This window comes from Sphaeramia orbicularis, chromosome 7 (genome assembly GCF_902148855.1).
Source record: "Sphaeramia orbicularis chromosome 7, fSphaOr1.1, whole genome shotgun sequence".
Classification (NCBI taxonomy): Eukaryota; Metazoa; Chordata; class Actinopteri; order Kurtiformes; family Apogonidae; genus Sphaeramia; species Sphaeramia orbicularis.
The window spans coordinates 36561850-36577640 of record NC_043963.1 but is presented as its reverse complement, the minus strand read 5'-3'; the positions used below and the strand labels follow the sequence as shown (position 1 = coordinate 36577640).

General features: G+C 39.3%; 1 protein-coding gene across 1 annotated transcript; it reads right to left on the bottom strand.

The window, feature by feature from the left end:
• Positions 1-1986: 1986 nt before the first annotated feature.
• On the bottom strand, positions 1987-14150 carry rnd1b (Rho family GTPase 1b). Its single transcript, XM_030138927.1, has 5 exons — positions 13912-14150; positions 13319-13406; positions 6800-6909; positions 6514-6648; positions 1987-4926 (listed from the first exon to the last, which is right to left on the bottom strand). The coding sequence occupies exons 1-5, from the start codon at positions 14029-14031 to the stop codon at positions 4681-4683; spliced, it is 699 nt and encodes a 232-aa protein (XP_029994787.1). The 5' UTR covers positions 14032-14150; the 3' UTR covers positions 1987-4680.
• Between the last annotated feature and the right edge of the window lie 1641 nt (positions 14151-15791).

Sequence of the window (15791 nt, the reverse complement as noted above, 5' to 3'; positions counted from 1 at the left end):
TAATGAGACAGGTTCCCAGTTTTTTTTTTTTTTTTTTTTTTTTAAATAAGAAAGTGGAAAACAGTTCCAGGTCTTTACAATTTTTATGGATCTGCTTAAAAATGTAATGGATCGTCCTTGGTCCATGCCCTACCATCCCACCAGGTTTTATGAAAATTGTTGCTGTAGTCTATCTATAACCCAGACAAAGTGTCAAGGTGGTGAGCAAATCAACTGATATAAAGGCTTTCAATTCAATCCAACACTGTTCACTTCTAGCCTGTAAATCTCTGTGACATTGGAGCATTTGGTGTTGTGTGTGCACTGCTGACGTGCTTGCATTTTCGCATATATAAAACCTTCAGGGTGTATGAGGTGTGCGCTTCACATCTTTATAAGTCACATAGTAGAATGTGAATGAATATTTAATTCCCCAATAAACAACAAAAATCCCATCAGAAAGGCTGAGATGTTCTGACAGACTTATTAGACGAGAGGATGTAAGCACTGCTCAGTAATGCCTTATTCATCCCCCTAATTCACTGCAGTTCCTTAAAACACTGTTTACCATATGGTGGCATACATATTTACATGCTGTCTCCTTTTTTGTCTTCCCAGGGTGCCTCTAATTCCAGCTTCTTGTTCCTCCTTTGGGCAAGTTTTTTGTTGGTGCGTACTGCTACAAATCCCTGTGTAATTCACCCTGTGCTTTGGTGTTATTTATGTTCAGCCATCGTACCTTGCAGACAGAAGACATGAGAGCTGCTGAGTCTTTGTTGGACTCTGAGCAGGATGAGGCAGAGTCAGTGGAGACCTGAATGGTCTGCTGGCGTCTTTGCCACCTTCTTTGGAGTTGGGCCAGTGTTAGACATCTCTGCAGCTGGCAGCGACCAGATGTGGTGTGTTTGAAGACAGATGAGAGCAGCAGCTCTGTGCATCTTCAGAAGTGACAGTGAAGCCGTGAAGATTGACAACGACCTGTAAACCTGTGCCAACTGCCATTATTGCATTTTTTTCATGCTTCTAATATAGGTATCTGTTGAAAAAACACCCCAATAAATTCATATGACTTAATGCATTAAGTGTTTTCTTATTTCTGTTTCCAGAGTAGGTATTTTATAATAATATTTTTAAGAGGGTTTTGTTCCCTTTATTTATAAATTAAACTGTCTATATCATCGTAGCTCTGAAGTGCCTCTTAATTACACATCTGACATGGTTTTCCCTCCTCAGTCTAAGATTATCCCCAGTCTCCTGATCATCCGTGCCTATGATCATAGTTCAGGGTTGAAGTGATAGAAAATGACAGTAATCCTCCATCCATCATGATTCAAAATTACTCTGTCCCTAATGAGACATGCTCAGCATGCACACAGCGACATGGAGCCCGTTAAAGGAATTATTAGCACCAATAGAGTGGAAAAGATAAGCTCCACACTTTCTGCAGAGATGATTGAAGTGATACAGTGGTGGAGACATCTGCTCACTGTCATCTTAACACAGTGATACATATGAAAACACAGTACGACAGGTGGGTAAGAGCTGTAATGGGATCATTTTCTATTAAATGGGTTTCAAAATGGATGTTAAAAATTAAGAGAATAAGAGTATATATTATAGTCACAAGTACAATATAATGTGTGAATTATTGTACTTAACAAAGTGTGTTTTGTGAAAAATGTATTTGGAAAACACTACATATACAGTATGTATCTATTTAACCAAAAAATAGGCTCTTGTGTTTTCCAGATAAGAACACTAATTCTATTGTATTCATTAAGAACACTGAAATTCTAAAACAAAACAAAACAAAACAAAAAAAAAAACAAAAAAAACAAAACAAAAAAAACAAAACAAAACAAAACAAAACAAACAAACAAAAAAAAAAAAAAAAAAAAAAAAATATATATATATATATATATATATATATATATATATATATATATATATATATATATATATAATACTGAACGTAACTGAAAACTCTTAATACAAGGACAGTTAGAATTCAAGTGTGCCGAACAAGGCAAGCTTTATTTAACATGGCAAAAAATCCAAACAAAAAAGAAAAAGAAGGTCAAATTTACAAAACAGATTTAAAACAAATGTACATGTCAACCAAAAAAAGGCCAAAATAGCTACCAAATAAATATTCACATTTACAACAACATTTTCATGTGACATCCCTGAAGATGTCTTACAATGATTATAAAACAAGAGACGGTATGTACAATCATACAACTTTAATAGAGGACATGCTTAGGAGTTTGACTGCACCATTGTACCACACACTGACTACAACACAAAGGCTGCATATTAACTGACATGGTCCATGAGCCACACATCTATTCCGTCTTCAGAACGATACATCCTGGTATAAGCTTCCTTACCCAAAGAAAAAGGACTGAGACATATCTTTGTACAAGCTCGCAATTAATGCATATAACTGATGCTATAATGGATGTGAGGATGTCTGCTTTTTAGCCAACCCTCTTGGTCCACAGAACCAAACTGAGAGTTGGTCTCCGTTTCCTACACTGAATTGTTGCTAGGCAATGCTGAGGAATTCGGTGTGTGACCATGAACTGGAAGCTTTTGTGCAAATCACCACTTCTGGTTCCTCTGACTACCGAGGGCAGCCCACAGCTTCATAAAGACACTACAGCCGCCTCATGAAGATATTCCCAAAACAACATACGACTCACATCATGCTTTTAAATATAATAAACAGAAGAGAAATTAACAAAACAGACACTAACTACAAAAAAAAAAAAAAAAAAAATGGAAAAATAGCTTTCTTTGGACAGGGCCAGCCTGTGCATTTGATTTCACATGTTCTTCTAAGCCCCACATTACTTCCTTTTTTCCACGCACTAGCCCTTTTTACAAGATGATTGTTAGACTTTGAAGGTTTCAAAGTAGATTCCCAATGTTAAAAGCATATGCTGCACTGTCAAGTTATTGAAGCAACTTATTTGAGTTCTACTACCTCCTTACTCTGTATTATGATTATGTAAAACTGACTAGCATCTTCAGTTCTAGATATTTGTTCCCTCTCATTCCCATCCCTTGATCTATTTCATAGCACAATGTTGTCATTGGTTATTGTATATACCATACATTGAGGGGCAAACACAGATCAACAGCCTGTTTGTACAGCAGATATGGTTTCAGTCGATTACATGGATGTCCGTGGAGCATTAGAGCATGACATTTATCACAAAGCTGCATTTTTATTGCCACACAGGTTACCTTGCATCACAAGCACTTAAATCATTATTGCTTTATGGTTAAAAGCACAGAGATCAATGCTGCACACACACATAACCATGAAGCCAAAGATTTAAGCTCAGGAAAAGGGTCCAATTTTTGCTCCATATTCACTGTATCCTACAGTAAGTGCTGCTTATTGGAGATCAATAGATTAACAAGAGTGTACGACACAGAAAGAAGAGAAACCTTGGAAGAGTATAGAATCAGGGGAGTCATTGGGAGTGCTACATTGGATTGTTGCAAATGAGAGAAACCCACAGGCACGTTAGTTCAAAAAATTCTGAAATAACTTCTGGGACCATGATATGAAAGGCATTTTTCAGAACTGCATACCATTTAAGAATTGCTGAAAAGCTGTCAACAATGCAATGCTACAAATCTATTCCAAAGACTATTGAAATCTACGACCCAGATTTTCCCATGAGCAGCCGGGCTGGTGCCAGTTGGCAGCCACATCATCGAAAATATCACATGACAGCTCGGCGTCAAATCATTTGTAATTATGCTCCTGATTACAACCAAAGTATTTTTTCTTTACCTTATTAAATTGTGTCTGCTCTGTCACCAGTATTTTAAAATAGTCTCCAGCTGTGACAACAGTGACACTGGAAGCCCAGCTTAACTTCCCTTTATGTTTGAGTGAAGCCTCCTCTCAGTCCACTTAAAAGCCTGTGGAGCTGTCCAGAGCTACACAACCAGGCATCAACAATCCATGCAGGTTGATATAGTCTACACTGCTGTCTGCACGGCGGTCTGCGCTCACAGATCACTCATATCTGCGCTCTCATCGCCACTGAGACAATGAGAACAGCCTTCCATGTAATAGCTCTCACTGTAGCTTGTCCCACTCTTCCTCTACCGCTGTACATCTCTGCACTTTCACAGGCCTAAATGGGGACACCAGTGACAAGCTATTTCATACCTCACAGACCTTACTAAGAGGGATGTTCAGGATTCTGCTAATTCCTGACAGTTTCATGCTAGATTTATTTTTGTTTTTAGAAAAATATCCACTGAATTGTCTGAGAGGCATTTACATCAATATTAAACGTCACACGTTGCACACTTCCAATTTGGACAAAATCAACATGTGCCTAGAGAGAGTAAAAACAGATGTAACACCATTGTAGTTGCATACTGTTAACAGGTGAGAAATGGTAGCTTGATGATCAAACCTTGACTAATACTGTTTGTTCAAAAGCAAGATTAACAGTTGTGGAAAAAGATGGATGTGCGCTAAAAGGTTCAGGAGCAAGTGGACAGCGAGGTGTCCACCTCTTCTGACGGGTGTTTGGTTTCTGGGGGGGTGAGGGAAGGATTCAGCAGGATGCCCTGATAAAGCCATCGTGCCCACCCCCCCTTCCCCGAGACCAAAGAGGCAGGGGGCAGGGGGTCGCATGTGAGAGGTGTAACCCAATACGTCTCCACTCACATGACTGAGCAGCTCTTAGCCTTCTCCTTCTTGAAGGTGGAGGAGAGCAAATCTGACTTGCTGGGCAGGTGGAGAAGTCTTTTGGAGAGGCGACGGGTGGGGCTGGGCTTTGGGAGGGGTTGCAGCTTGTTGATGCAGGCCAGCGCGGCCGTACGGAAGACGCTGTGGATGCTTTTCTCTGAGGTGAATGCTGAGCACTCCAGGTAAGCCTCTGCACCCAGCTGCTTGGCCATCGCAGAGCCCTGGAACAAAGGGAGAAGAGTGATGAAGAGCAACGTTCCATTAAATAATAGGATGAATCATACTGGCATTGACATCAATAAAATAAACATTGTGTTCCTGAAGTGTTGGGAATAAGAAAAATCACCAACAGGCCAGGTCTCAGAGGTTTGCAAAATTGTTACTGAATTATTTAGATGTTACACTTTCAGAAGAAAATAAAAAGAACAGAGAAATGTCTTATAATTTTGATGTCTATTGAACAATTTGTTCAACAAAAGTATGTTTAAAATAATTTCTTTTCTTTATTTGTGGACGTAGGATATTCATTGTTTGAGGCACATTATACTGAAGCAGAAAGACCCTACTGGTACCACTAATATGTCTTAAAGGGGTCATATTTTGCTAAACCCACTTTTCTTAATCTTTGGTACTTTTATTTGTGTATTTGGATCCTAATAGTTCATAAAGCTTGAATTTGAACCCTCCAGGTGCTGCAAAGCTATCTTTATATTCATTTTGGCAAAAATTGAGTGGATTTCTACAACCCGTTTCAATTTCTTCTTAATTTCTTACGTTTACAACTAGTTACGTCACGACATTTGCACATAAAAGGACAAGACTTCCAACGAACATTTCTTAGAGTACGACATAACTGTTTGTCAGCAGCAGCGGTTGTAGTCCATACTGAAAATATGTCCAAACTTCGAGCTGATTACCGAAAATGTTCAGTTGTTGGTTGTACTAACAAACCCAAATGGTTGAACGACAAGTAACAGCCTGGAGGGGGTGGGGTCATGTATATTTACAACCACCTTTTTTGTGTCATTACTCAAAAATAGGGTTGAAGATGGACCTGTGGAGTTTAGTTAATGAAGAATTCAGACCCAACCATAGCATTGACAGTTTATGTAGACCACAGGGAAATGTTGTAAAATGCATAATTTCATTTAAAAAAGCAAAATATCACTCCTTTAAAGTTACAATATTTCTGTATTTATAACAAGCCAAATTGTCACTGCAACAACAGTCCATGGTATCACATATTGCACTGTTATCACACTTTTTACACCTATTGTACAGGCCTATTAGATCATTTAAATCTTTCTTTCTTTCTTTGCTTTTTTGCACATAGGTCACTGCGTTGTGTGAGACAGAAATGCATCCCAAGCTCATTAATTAGTTGTGAGACTGAAAATGAGGGGGCTTGTCATTATTCATTACTCTAGATGACACTGACTAATCCTCTCTTTGTCCCACTTGTCATCATAAAAATACATACAGTAAATCAACACATGCTGATCTTTGTGGAATAATTTGTATCTAATTTATTCATTTGAGAGTGTGTATATATAAACATATGTGTTTCATCTGAGAGTCAGAGTCAGATTGCATGAATGATGCAATCATGATAAAAACATGAGCTCTATTTGAAGTGTGATGTGCCAGATGTTGATGATCTTGTGAGATATATTACTATCAGAGAAAGTCTACTGGTCATCAGCCTGTAATTTCTATCATTACACCCAGTTTTTGCCTATTTATGAGGAAAAAAGGAGAAATTATTTGCGATGTTAATAGATTTGTCTGTATTTGACTTCTTCTCTTACCTGCTCATAGGCGATGGGAGTCTGTTTCTGATTGGACAGCTCCATCAGCGTGCAGACGTCTGTGCGCAGGTCGGTCTTACAGCCGATCAGCAGGATGCGTGTGCTTGGACAAAAGTCTAGGATCTCAGTTTTCCACTGTCAACATAAAGGACAAATGCTTCAGTGCATCAGGTTTATCATATATGGAAAGTATACTAAAGTTACATTACATTTGTTTTAACTGGGGATGTAATAATAGGTATAAAAGCAAATCAAGACTCTGCTGTAAAATAGTGATGCTGTGTACCTTTTTCAGGCTGCCGTCCACAGTGTCCGGGCGACTGATGTCAAAACACAGCAACACTGCATCTGAGTCACTGTAGCACAGGGGCCTCACATTGTCATAGTATGGAGACCCTTTCAAAAAGAAAAATAGTAAATATTAATGTGGATAACAGAAAAGACAAACCACATTCAGACATTTCAATACTTAAATGCAATTACAGTGAAATTACATTGATAATCTACTTTTAAGTGGGCCTGGGGACATTAAGACAGAATCACTAATTTGTTGCCATTAATAAAAGGGAATATTTAGCTACTCATTTGTCATTTTTGATATTTGTTATATCTCTCTGTTATAATGATGCAATGGGAATGCAACCCATAGAGCACATGGTAAACTATATGGCTAACAGAGTTCCCCTGTCAACATGGATTTTTTGGAAGAAATACACCCTTTGATATTTCAGATCAAGACAAAAGCACAAGAACTCAGTATTTTCATAGAAGACGTAGGTGTTTAAATCAAAATACTGAGCCGTAAAATGTAATTTTAGGATTCCTTATTTTAAACTGGAGCTGAAATCCACTGCGAGGGAGGATATTCATGAGAATCCCCAAGTATGAAACTAACAAGCTTTAATTTACTAAATTATAAAGTTTGTTCATGCAACAGGTAAGAACATTTTGACCAAATAGTACAGATTCTGCTGATACTTTTTGGACGTAATGCATATTTAGAGGTAAAAATCTACAATTTTAAGTGCTTTTATGGGATAAATCCTAATTCATAATCAGTTCAACCAGCCTGTTGAATGAAAGAAGTAAGAAATATTATCTCTGAGGTCATTGAATTTACTGTTTGGTTAAATTATATTGACAATAAGTAAATCAGACATTTACTTGTTTTCCTAAATGTGAATGCTTTCTTCAGTTCGTCAGGTTTATATTGTTAGTTATTTTACCTACAGACTGTTTCAGGAACTATATGACAATATTCGGTCAGTCAGAGCGAGAAGGGCTGCAGAGCATCAGAGTGGCTGAGAATACAGCTGCCGGGATTATGTGCAATCGGCATTGCTTCTCCTGCTGAGCCTCCCTCTGCTGTCCCTTTCCCTGCTCCTATATCCTCCGCTGGCATTTCAGAGGGAGAGAAGATGACAATCGAGCACTAAATCCTCATTGATCTTCTCTTGCAGTAGATTACGCAAGTGGAACGATGGGGCTCGGGGCATGCAGACGCTCCCACTCATGCTCAGAATCCTTAAGTAAGCCACCCACCCCCCAAAAATCCTCTGCTCTGCGCGCAATACCTCCAGTCTCTCTGTTACCACAGCAACAGCCTTGGAATCCACCATCTACATCAAGCATTCCTCCCACCTCTCCATAAAGACCTGCCTTAACTGCCAATCAATCATTTTACACCACAAACTGCCCACCCACCTACTGTTGGGGACATTCCTCTGTTATGCAGCAGAGTCGGGGACCACGGACTTACACCCATTACACCCATCACACACACATGGAGACAGACACAGACAAACCCCATATCTAATGACACACAGACATACTATGTAAATTTGGCAGCAGCCAGAGGTGAACCCAATCTGCTATCATTTGAAACAGAAGAGGAGCAGCTCAATGGGATTAACATGTTTACTTAGGCTCCATGTGAATCCCAAAAGTGATTCAGTGTTCCCCTTATAGCAACTGATAACAAAAGCAGACCGTGTAATCACTCATTAGATATTACACAACCATCCTAATTGATTTACAGTGTAGAAAAAAACAACAATACAACACGAGAAAAAATATGAAAAAGCACACACAACATGGCTGTGTGCATACAGATCAGTTTCATGAATACTTAATGATTTTCCACATTATCAAAGGCTAAAACTGAATTTTGCCAGCTGCCGGGCGCTGTGAGTTGAATAATGACAAGCTGTGCTGAAATTCCTCAGGGCTCAATGTCCTGAAGAAAGTAAACAGTACTGTGAAGGAACAAAGGGACAAGCTTGTTGCATTACAACTTTGTTCCTATGCCTTCAGAAAAAAGTTCTTTGTTCTACTCAAATGGGAAATTAACTAAAACACTCTGATTAAAGGAGATGATTTACTACAACTGCTTTTTTTTTTTTTACCTTCTTCACAAAGAAGACAGATGAATGCACCTTCAGAATGCAAATTACATTACTGATTTAACACCATTTACACCTTCAGCTTGAGCACAAAAGCCAGAGTTGAAACAACACGGCGTTTGCTGACTGTGAAATCACATTAAAATCAGAACAATTAGCACTAGCGGGATGTGTTTGTGTGTGTGTGTCTGCGGTATCGCACTGGAGAGCCAGAGGCAAGGCACTCTTAAATCTTCTCAATCTCTCTCAAGGGGTTATCACACATGAAACTGGGTGTGATTCTGCATTAAATGGCCACTGATCTAAATGCAACAATCAATGAAGAGCTGCACAGGATGTCCAGGAGACAGTGCAATTAAAGCTGACAAATGAGTTATCCTGCCAAGAAACAAGGGAGATGGAAGACATGTCTTAGGTGTTTTCTTTCTTGTCAGCCCTCAAGAGAAATCACTTTGACCTTCTGGACAAAGGCTGATTCAGTAGCCGTAATTCTCCCACTTTTTAACAGAAATAGTGTACGTCTGTCGTATGTATATTTGGAGCTGCATGGTGTACTATCTGCATACGGTACAGAACTCTCCTGACACGCCAGGCTCAAGTCGTAAAAAAACAGCAAGAAATGGGAGGAAAAAGCCAAGAGGAAGAGAGGAGGGAAAGGAGGAGTGTATCCTATTGAGTGAGATCACAAAGAGCCTCCTATGCCATTAATCCGTCACCCCCTGCAGTCTGTTATCATAGAGGGCCTCTCTCTTCCCTCCAATGCGACTCCCAGAGAAAAGCTCAGATAGACAGATCAATGTGCATGCAGCATGGCCCAAATTTTCCCTTTCTTCACTCTTTCTCAACAGCATGCCTCTACAACAGATGGAGAGTTTCTGAGGCATGAAACATGGGGACCGAGGCCGACTGACTGGAGAAAGGAGGGAAGAGAAAAGAGCAGGACCAAATGATCCCAACTCCATCCGTCTTGATGGTGCAGCGCCCAGAGCTAAGAGTGGAGGTGGAAATTGGGCCAGCGGAGAAGGAGGCTTCAGAGGCCTGAGACGACGGGCCTTGTGTTGGGAGTGTGCATGTGGGGGAGGGGAGAGTCAGCTTTTCTATGTGTGCATGAGTGAGCGCTTGAGTGTATTTTTGTGCAAGTGGGCTAAATCAACTGGGTGACATAGCTCGCCTTCATCATTAGCACACTCCTCTCTGACAGTGAGAATGCAGGGGTCAGACAGATTAATGATCCAGTGATGGGATGACTCACAGATTTGGGGAACAGAGTAACCCTGCCTCTCCACTCACACTCAGCTGGCTGGGAGCTGTACTGCTACTGCTGATAACTATGGACTTCACAGCCCAGATAAAAAGCACACATTGCATCAGACATTTGTTCCCTGGTTTCACATGCCAGAGCCAGTCAGAATCAGAGTTCAGACCCCTGCAGAGACGGAGAACGGGCCTTTGTTCCTGAGCATGACCACATGTGAAATGCTTTCATTTGTGACTTGACATTGTCAGAGAAGATCAGAGTCTGGAATTGAAAGTTTGTTTAAGCAACAGATGAAAAAAATTCAACTACCTTGAGATGTTTGATAAAATTTGCTATTTGTTGCTGTTGCCTTTAAAATTTACAACATATGAAGTTAGAAGAATCAGCATTTATCACAACAAACAGTAGTGGTGAATTGATTAGTTTTAAGTGAAATCAACAAACTATATATAGTGTACTGTATTTTTTTTGTTTTTAGTTTTTTATTACTATTATTATTTTTTATTTTACATTGTTTGCTTTTGCACTATCTTGTTTTTTGCACTATCCTTATGCATGTACACTTTTTTTCTTGCACTTTATTCTGTTGCTGCCTTGATCATTGAATTTCCACGTTGTGGGATCAATAAAATCTAGTCTAATCTAATCTAATCTAATCTAATCATAATTATGTATAAAAATGTTAATAGCTAATATTCACTTTTTTTATTGTCCTAAATGTGAGGAATTTTTTTTCTCACTGCTGCTAATACATTTTAAGATGCTCTCTTCATCCCTAATGTATTTTTGCATACATATTCTGACATTTTGTTGGCCTTTACACTGGTACAAAGCTTAGTAGCCATCACAGATTATATAGGTCCATTATTATGATTATATATATTAACAATGCTTCCTTGTTAGAATAATAGAAATTGTTTCATCAGCTTGAATGGATACTGGGTTCATTCTACTCCAATCTCATTTATTCATCATACACAAAACGATTAAATATACAACATCTGCTAAAACTCAAAGGCTTTATCAGCGAGGCCATTTAACCTAAAATAAATTAGTCACTAACACCATAATGAGATTCATTATTTATGAGTTGCATCCTTTCCCTCTTTCTCTCCTCCATGTCTGACCACACCGGGCTGATTAAAACCAGTGGATTGATTTTAGTTTGTAAATCCATGGTGGGCTAGGAGACGGAGCTTTCTGCCATGTCCGTCCTGCGATGAGGTCAGTTCAATCAATGAGGGGGAGTCGGGATAATGAGGAGACCCACTCTGCGTAGTGGGGCTGCAGCCGCAGAACTCCACACAATTACAGCAAATTACAGTAAGAGGAGGAAACTGTTTGGTGCCGCAAACGCAGAGCCCCCCGAACCCATCATCCATCAACAGGAGCCTGACACAGGATATGTTATTCATGTGTAAAAACATGAGGGGGAGGAGATCAGGAGCTGATGCAAGTTCTCAGTGGAACAAAAGACAGTAAAAATGCATTAAATCAACCATAAAGGCTGCTCTAAATAAAAATATTTATGCGGCCATAAATAACTGGCGTGTGGCTAACTGGATGTGTAAATTAGAATGAATTTAAATGTCTTCTTGCTATGGTTTGCATTGTGTTCTGTACTGTAATGCATAGTGTGTGTTTGTTTTTGGGCGCGTTCATTGTTCCATGTGCTTGAGGGCAACATATGCAAATTAGCCTGAAGAAAACTGTTGCTATTTTGGATTGGGCTTGTATAACATGGACAAGTGACACAAAAAAAGGGCCAAGAGATGCAATAACAGAGTGATGCTGCGTAAGTGAGAATAAAACCTAGATAGTTAAGGAGCAGTGAAAGAGCAGAGGATAAAGAAAGAAAGAAACTGGCATCTGAGACTCATTGGGTCAGTCCAAAGTGGTGGCCCAGTGGTCCTATTCAGAGTCTTAATCCCTTGCATCATGCTGGTCGAGTGGGAGCATATGGAAGAGAATGCAGGTCATCAGAGTTTCTGAGCTGCCTCCTGTCTGTCTGCTCCAGAAAACCTCCCTGTCCTCTCCCTGTGTACCCATCATCCCCGGCACCAAGCCCACTCCTGCTGGCCAGACCAAAGGTCCACGGTCTGGGATTAAAAATCAGGATTTGGTCTGATGAGGGAATTACACTTTTCCTGGTGCCGCTTCCTGATAATAAGGGCAAAAAAAAACCCCCAAAAAAACAAAAAACAGACTATGCGAATAAGGTAAACACCGCATCATCTGATGTCTGACACAAGTGGGGCTGTTACATAAAGGATTTGTTGGTGAGCATCCATACACAGACACTCACATTCATATGCACACACACACTCACATGAGCCAACTTGTTCAGCCGTGGTGACCTAGTGAGGCTGCACACACATCCAGCATGAGTGTGTATGGATGTAGGTTGGATTGTACTGCGTGCATGAAGAGAATCAAACAGGTGCTGCAGACCCATGTTCACAGTATCCAGGTCAACACGCTAAACAGCACAACCCCAGGGAGATCCACCCTGACACATTGACCTTCTTTCTCAAGCTTAGTGTAAATGAACATATGATGCACAAAGTCTGCGAAAACAACAAGTGAGGCAGAATAAATCACTGTCTTCCTGCTTACTTCCCAGAGGGCACCGATATAAAACCCCTTATCTTAACACACAAACATCAAATTAGGAATCAGGGCATTGGTCTGATTCAGAGATTTGGGAGACTGCAGTTCAACAAGTGGACACTGTGAGCATCCATGTTCTGAGTTTTTACTGGTTTTACTGCCAATAATTTGTATGTTTTCTCAAATATATTGCAAATCAACCTCTCACCTCAGTATATTCCAAGATTAAATAATTCTAATAATCTTGCATCATAAAAATGAAATTAAAAAAAACAAAAAAAACAAGGAAGAGAAACCGCACACTTGCTCAGGACACATAATTTAACCCTTTAACAATAACCATTCCAAAGTAGACAGGTTCACAACAATTGAATGGATTCTCCTCATAAATATCTCATTCAAAGTCACACCTCTCCTTGTTCCAGCTCAGACAGAGGCTCATTAAATGCAAAAGGCTCAGTCTAATCCTGAAGTCTCCTCCAGTGCTGCAGGTAGAATGGTAAACCAAACAGACAGAGGGAAGGTGATCAGTTACCTGAAGTGTCCCACAGACTCAGCTCCACGCGCTGCTCCTCCAGCTCCAGACAGGCTGTGTAGTTTTCAAACACCGTGGGCACGTAGGTCTGGGGAGCAATTACCAACATGGTGCCATTAGTGGGGAGGTGTCAGTCACTCAGGTAATGGAATTTGTCCTCCTAATTAGTGCAGCCCCAAAACATGCACTGATGGGAAAACCAAATAATAAACCAAGTACAATTTCCTTCAGCTTAAAGGAATTTTCTGTCAATCAATCACCTGGATCACCACTGCTGCAGGCACTGTTTGGATCATACTATCATAAGCATGCAAGAAATGCAGAGGGACATGCATTATTAATCACGTGCATGCTCTGTTAGGCTCTATTCATTTAAAATAATGCGGTAAAAAAAGAAACAAACAACCAAGAGGATGACATTTTAAGAAAATGCGCATGAAAACTGTCACCTCTGCAACAGACGCACCACATATTTTTAGCCTCATTCAATAATAATAATATAAGACACAAACACAGAAAATACATGGACAGTATGCAACAAACTGCAGTGCGTGCATTTTGTTTATTTTTGCCCAAAATGAAAAGCAGCATACCTCTGGATAACAGTCCTTGGCAAGGACTTGCAACATCGCCGTTTTTCCGCATTGAACATCTCCTACCAGAACCAGTTTACATCTCACCACCAGCGGCTGTGTATTTCTCCTTTCCTTCATGGTTATAAGGACGGTCCAGTCTTTTGGGAAATTTTAAAAAAATGCCAAAAATAAGCAGCAGAAGAAGCCAGAAAACGTCCCAGTGTAACAGAGCGTCCCGGTGGCTGGTTCTCAGAGGATGCCCGCAGTTGATCTGATTGAATTTGCCACTGCGGCTCTTTATACAGGGGCGCAGCAGCCAATAGGAGCCCCCCATTCCACAGGCTGTCCAACATCACGTTACTGCACTCACTTCTGTTCCCACAGAGCAAAAACAACTGCGTTATAAACCCATATTTTTAGGATTTTCCTCGGAATATTCAGATTAAGATTAGTAGACAGTAGTATTTAAAAGAGATGAACATTTTATGGTTTTAATGAAAAATTTAATTAAAAGCAGAAAAATAATTAACCCTTTTTTTATTTTAAATTATGCATTTACGTAAACATGTACTTAGACATAAAGAAGGACACAATACAAAAAAAATATATACAACAAACCTACACACCTATTAAACACACACACACAAAAAACAACAACAACAAAATAAATGACATTATCATCTCCTCTTTACAATGCTCAGGGCTAATTAAGAGTTAACATAATGTATACTAACAACAAATTTCTCCATCAAGAGGACATAGGAGACAGCAGGACACTTTTGTTGACACTAGGGAAAAAAGGATTCCATTGTTGATAAAACAAATTAATTTGTAAAAAATAATTAACTCTTTATTGCGCTAGTGGCTATGTTTGGTAATTTCCGCTCACATTACAAGACAATGAAAGCAACAGTTACAGTGAAGACAGTGAGTCAACAATCTCAGGTCCAGTGTGGTCTACAGGGTCTGTAAGGTCCACCTCTGCATGAACAGTGAGTGTACCTGCTTTGTTAGGTACCATGAAGTAATGGCACTAATGTAAGGAATGTTGTTCAAAGGGATAATGTGGATGTGGACAGGGGTCTGGATCAGCACTTATGTTGGTCTAATGTTCGAAAAGACATGTTCCTTTCACCTTACATATGTTCATTTTTAATTTTTAATTTTTTATATATACTTCTTGGATTTTTTTTTCCACTTATGGGCAAGTAACCGAATATGGTAACTTCATTAACCTTGATTTTCTATATGACAGTAAAAATTTTTGGAAAAATTTTACAAAATTAATATTCATTCATTATCTGAACTCGCTTTATCCTCACTAGGATCACGGGGGTCGCCTGGAGTCCATCCCAGCTACTTACTTGAATTTCAGAGTATTTCTATGAGTGCCATATAAAGGCTCAAAAAATAGCACCTCTTCTCTAGAAATTTTATATAATTCCCTTATATAAAGATAAAACATGCACAAATACATCGAGTTTAAAATAGCACAACCCAGTGGTTCCGAACCTTTTTTGGCTCGTGACCCCATTTTAACATCACAAATTTCTGGCAACCCCAGACATTCAAAAGAGAGACTTTTTTTTTTGCTAAAATTAATTTGTTTTGGATCATGTCATAATTTGCTATACCATGTTGCAAATAAACGTTAATTTTAGACGACATTTAGGCTATAAAATGTACGTTATTAAAAAAGACAGGTGTAGATTACTGCACAAAGTGAGAATTTTATTTTTCTTGGTCAGAATATGTACAGTCAGCTTGTATTTACAAGGCTGACAATTAATACTGAACAAACAATAACTCAAACTATGAATTATGAAAGAGCTGCAGCATCTGAAACCGACCACAATGAACATTTGAAAGATAAACAGTACCACAGTGCTTCAGTTTCA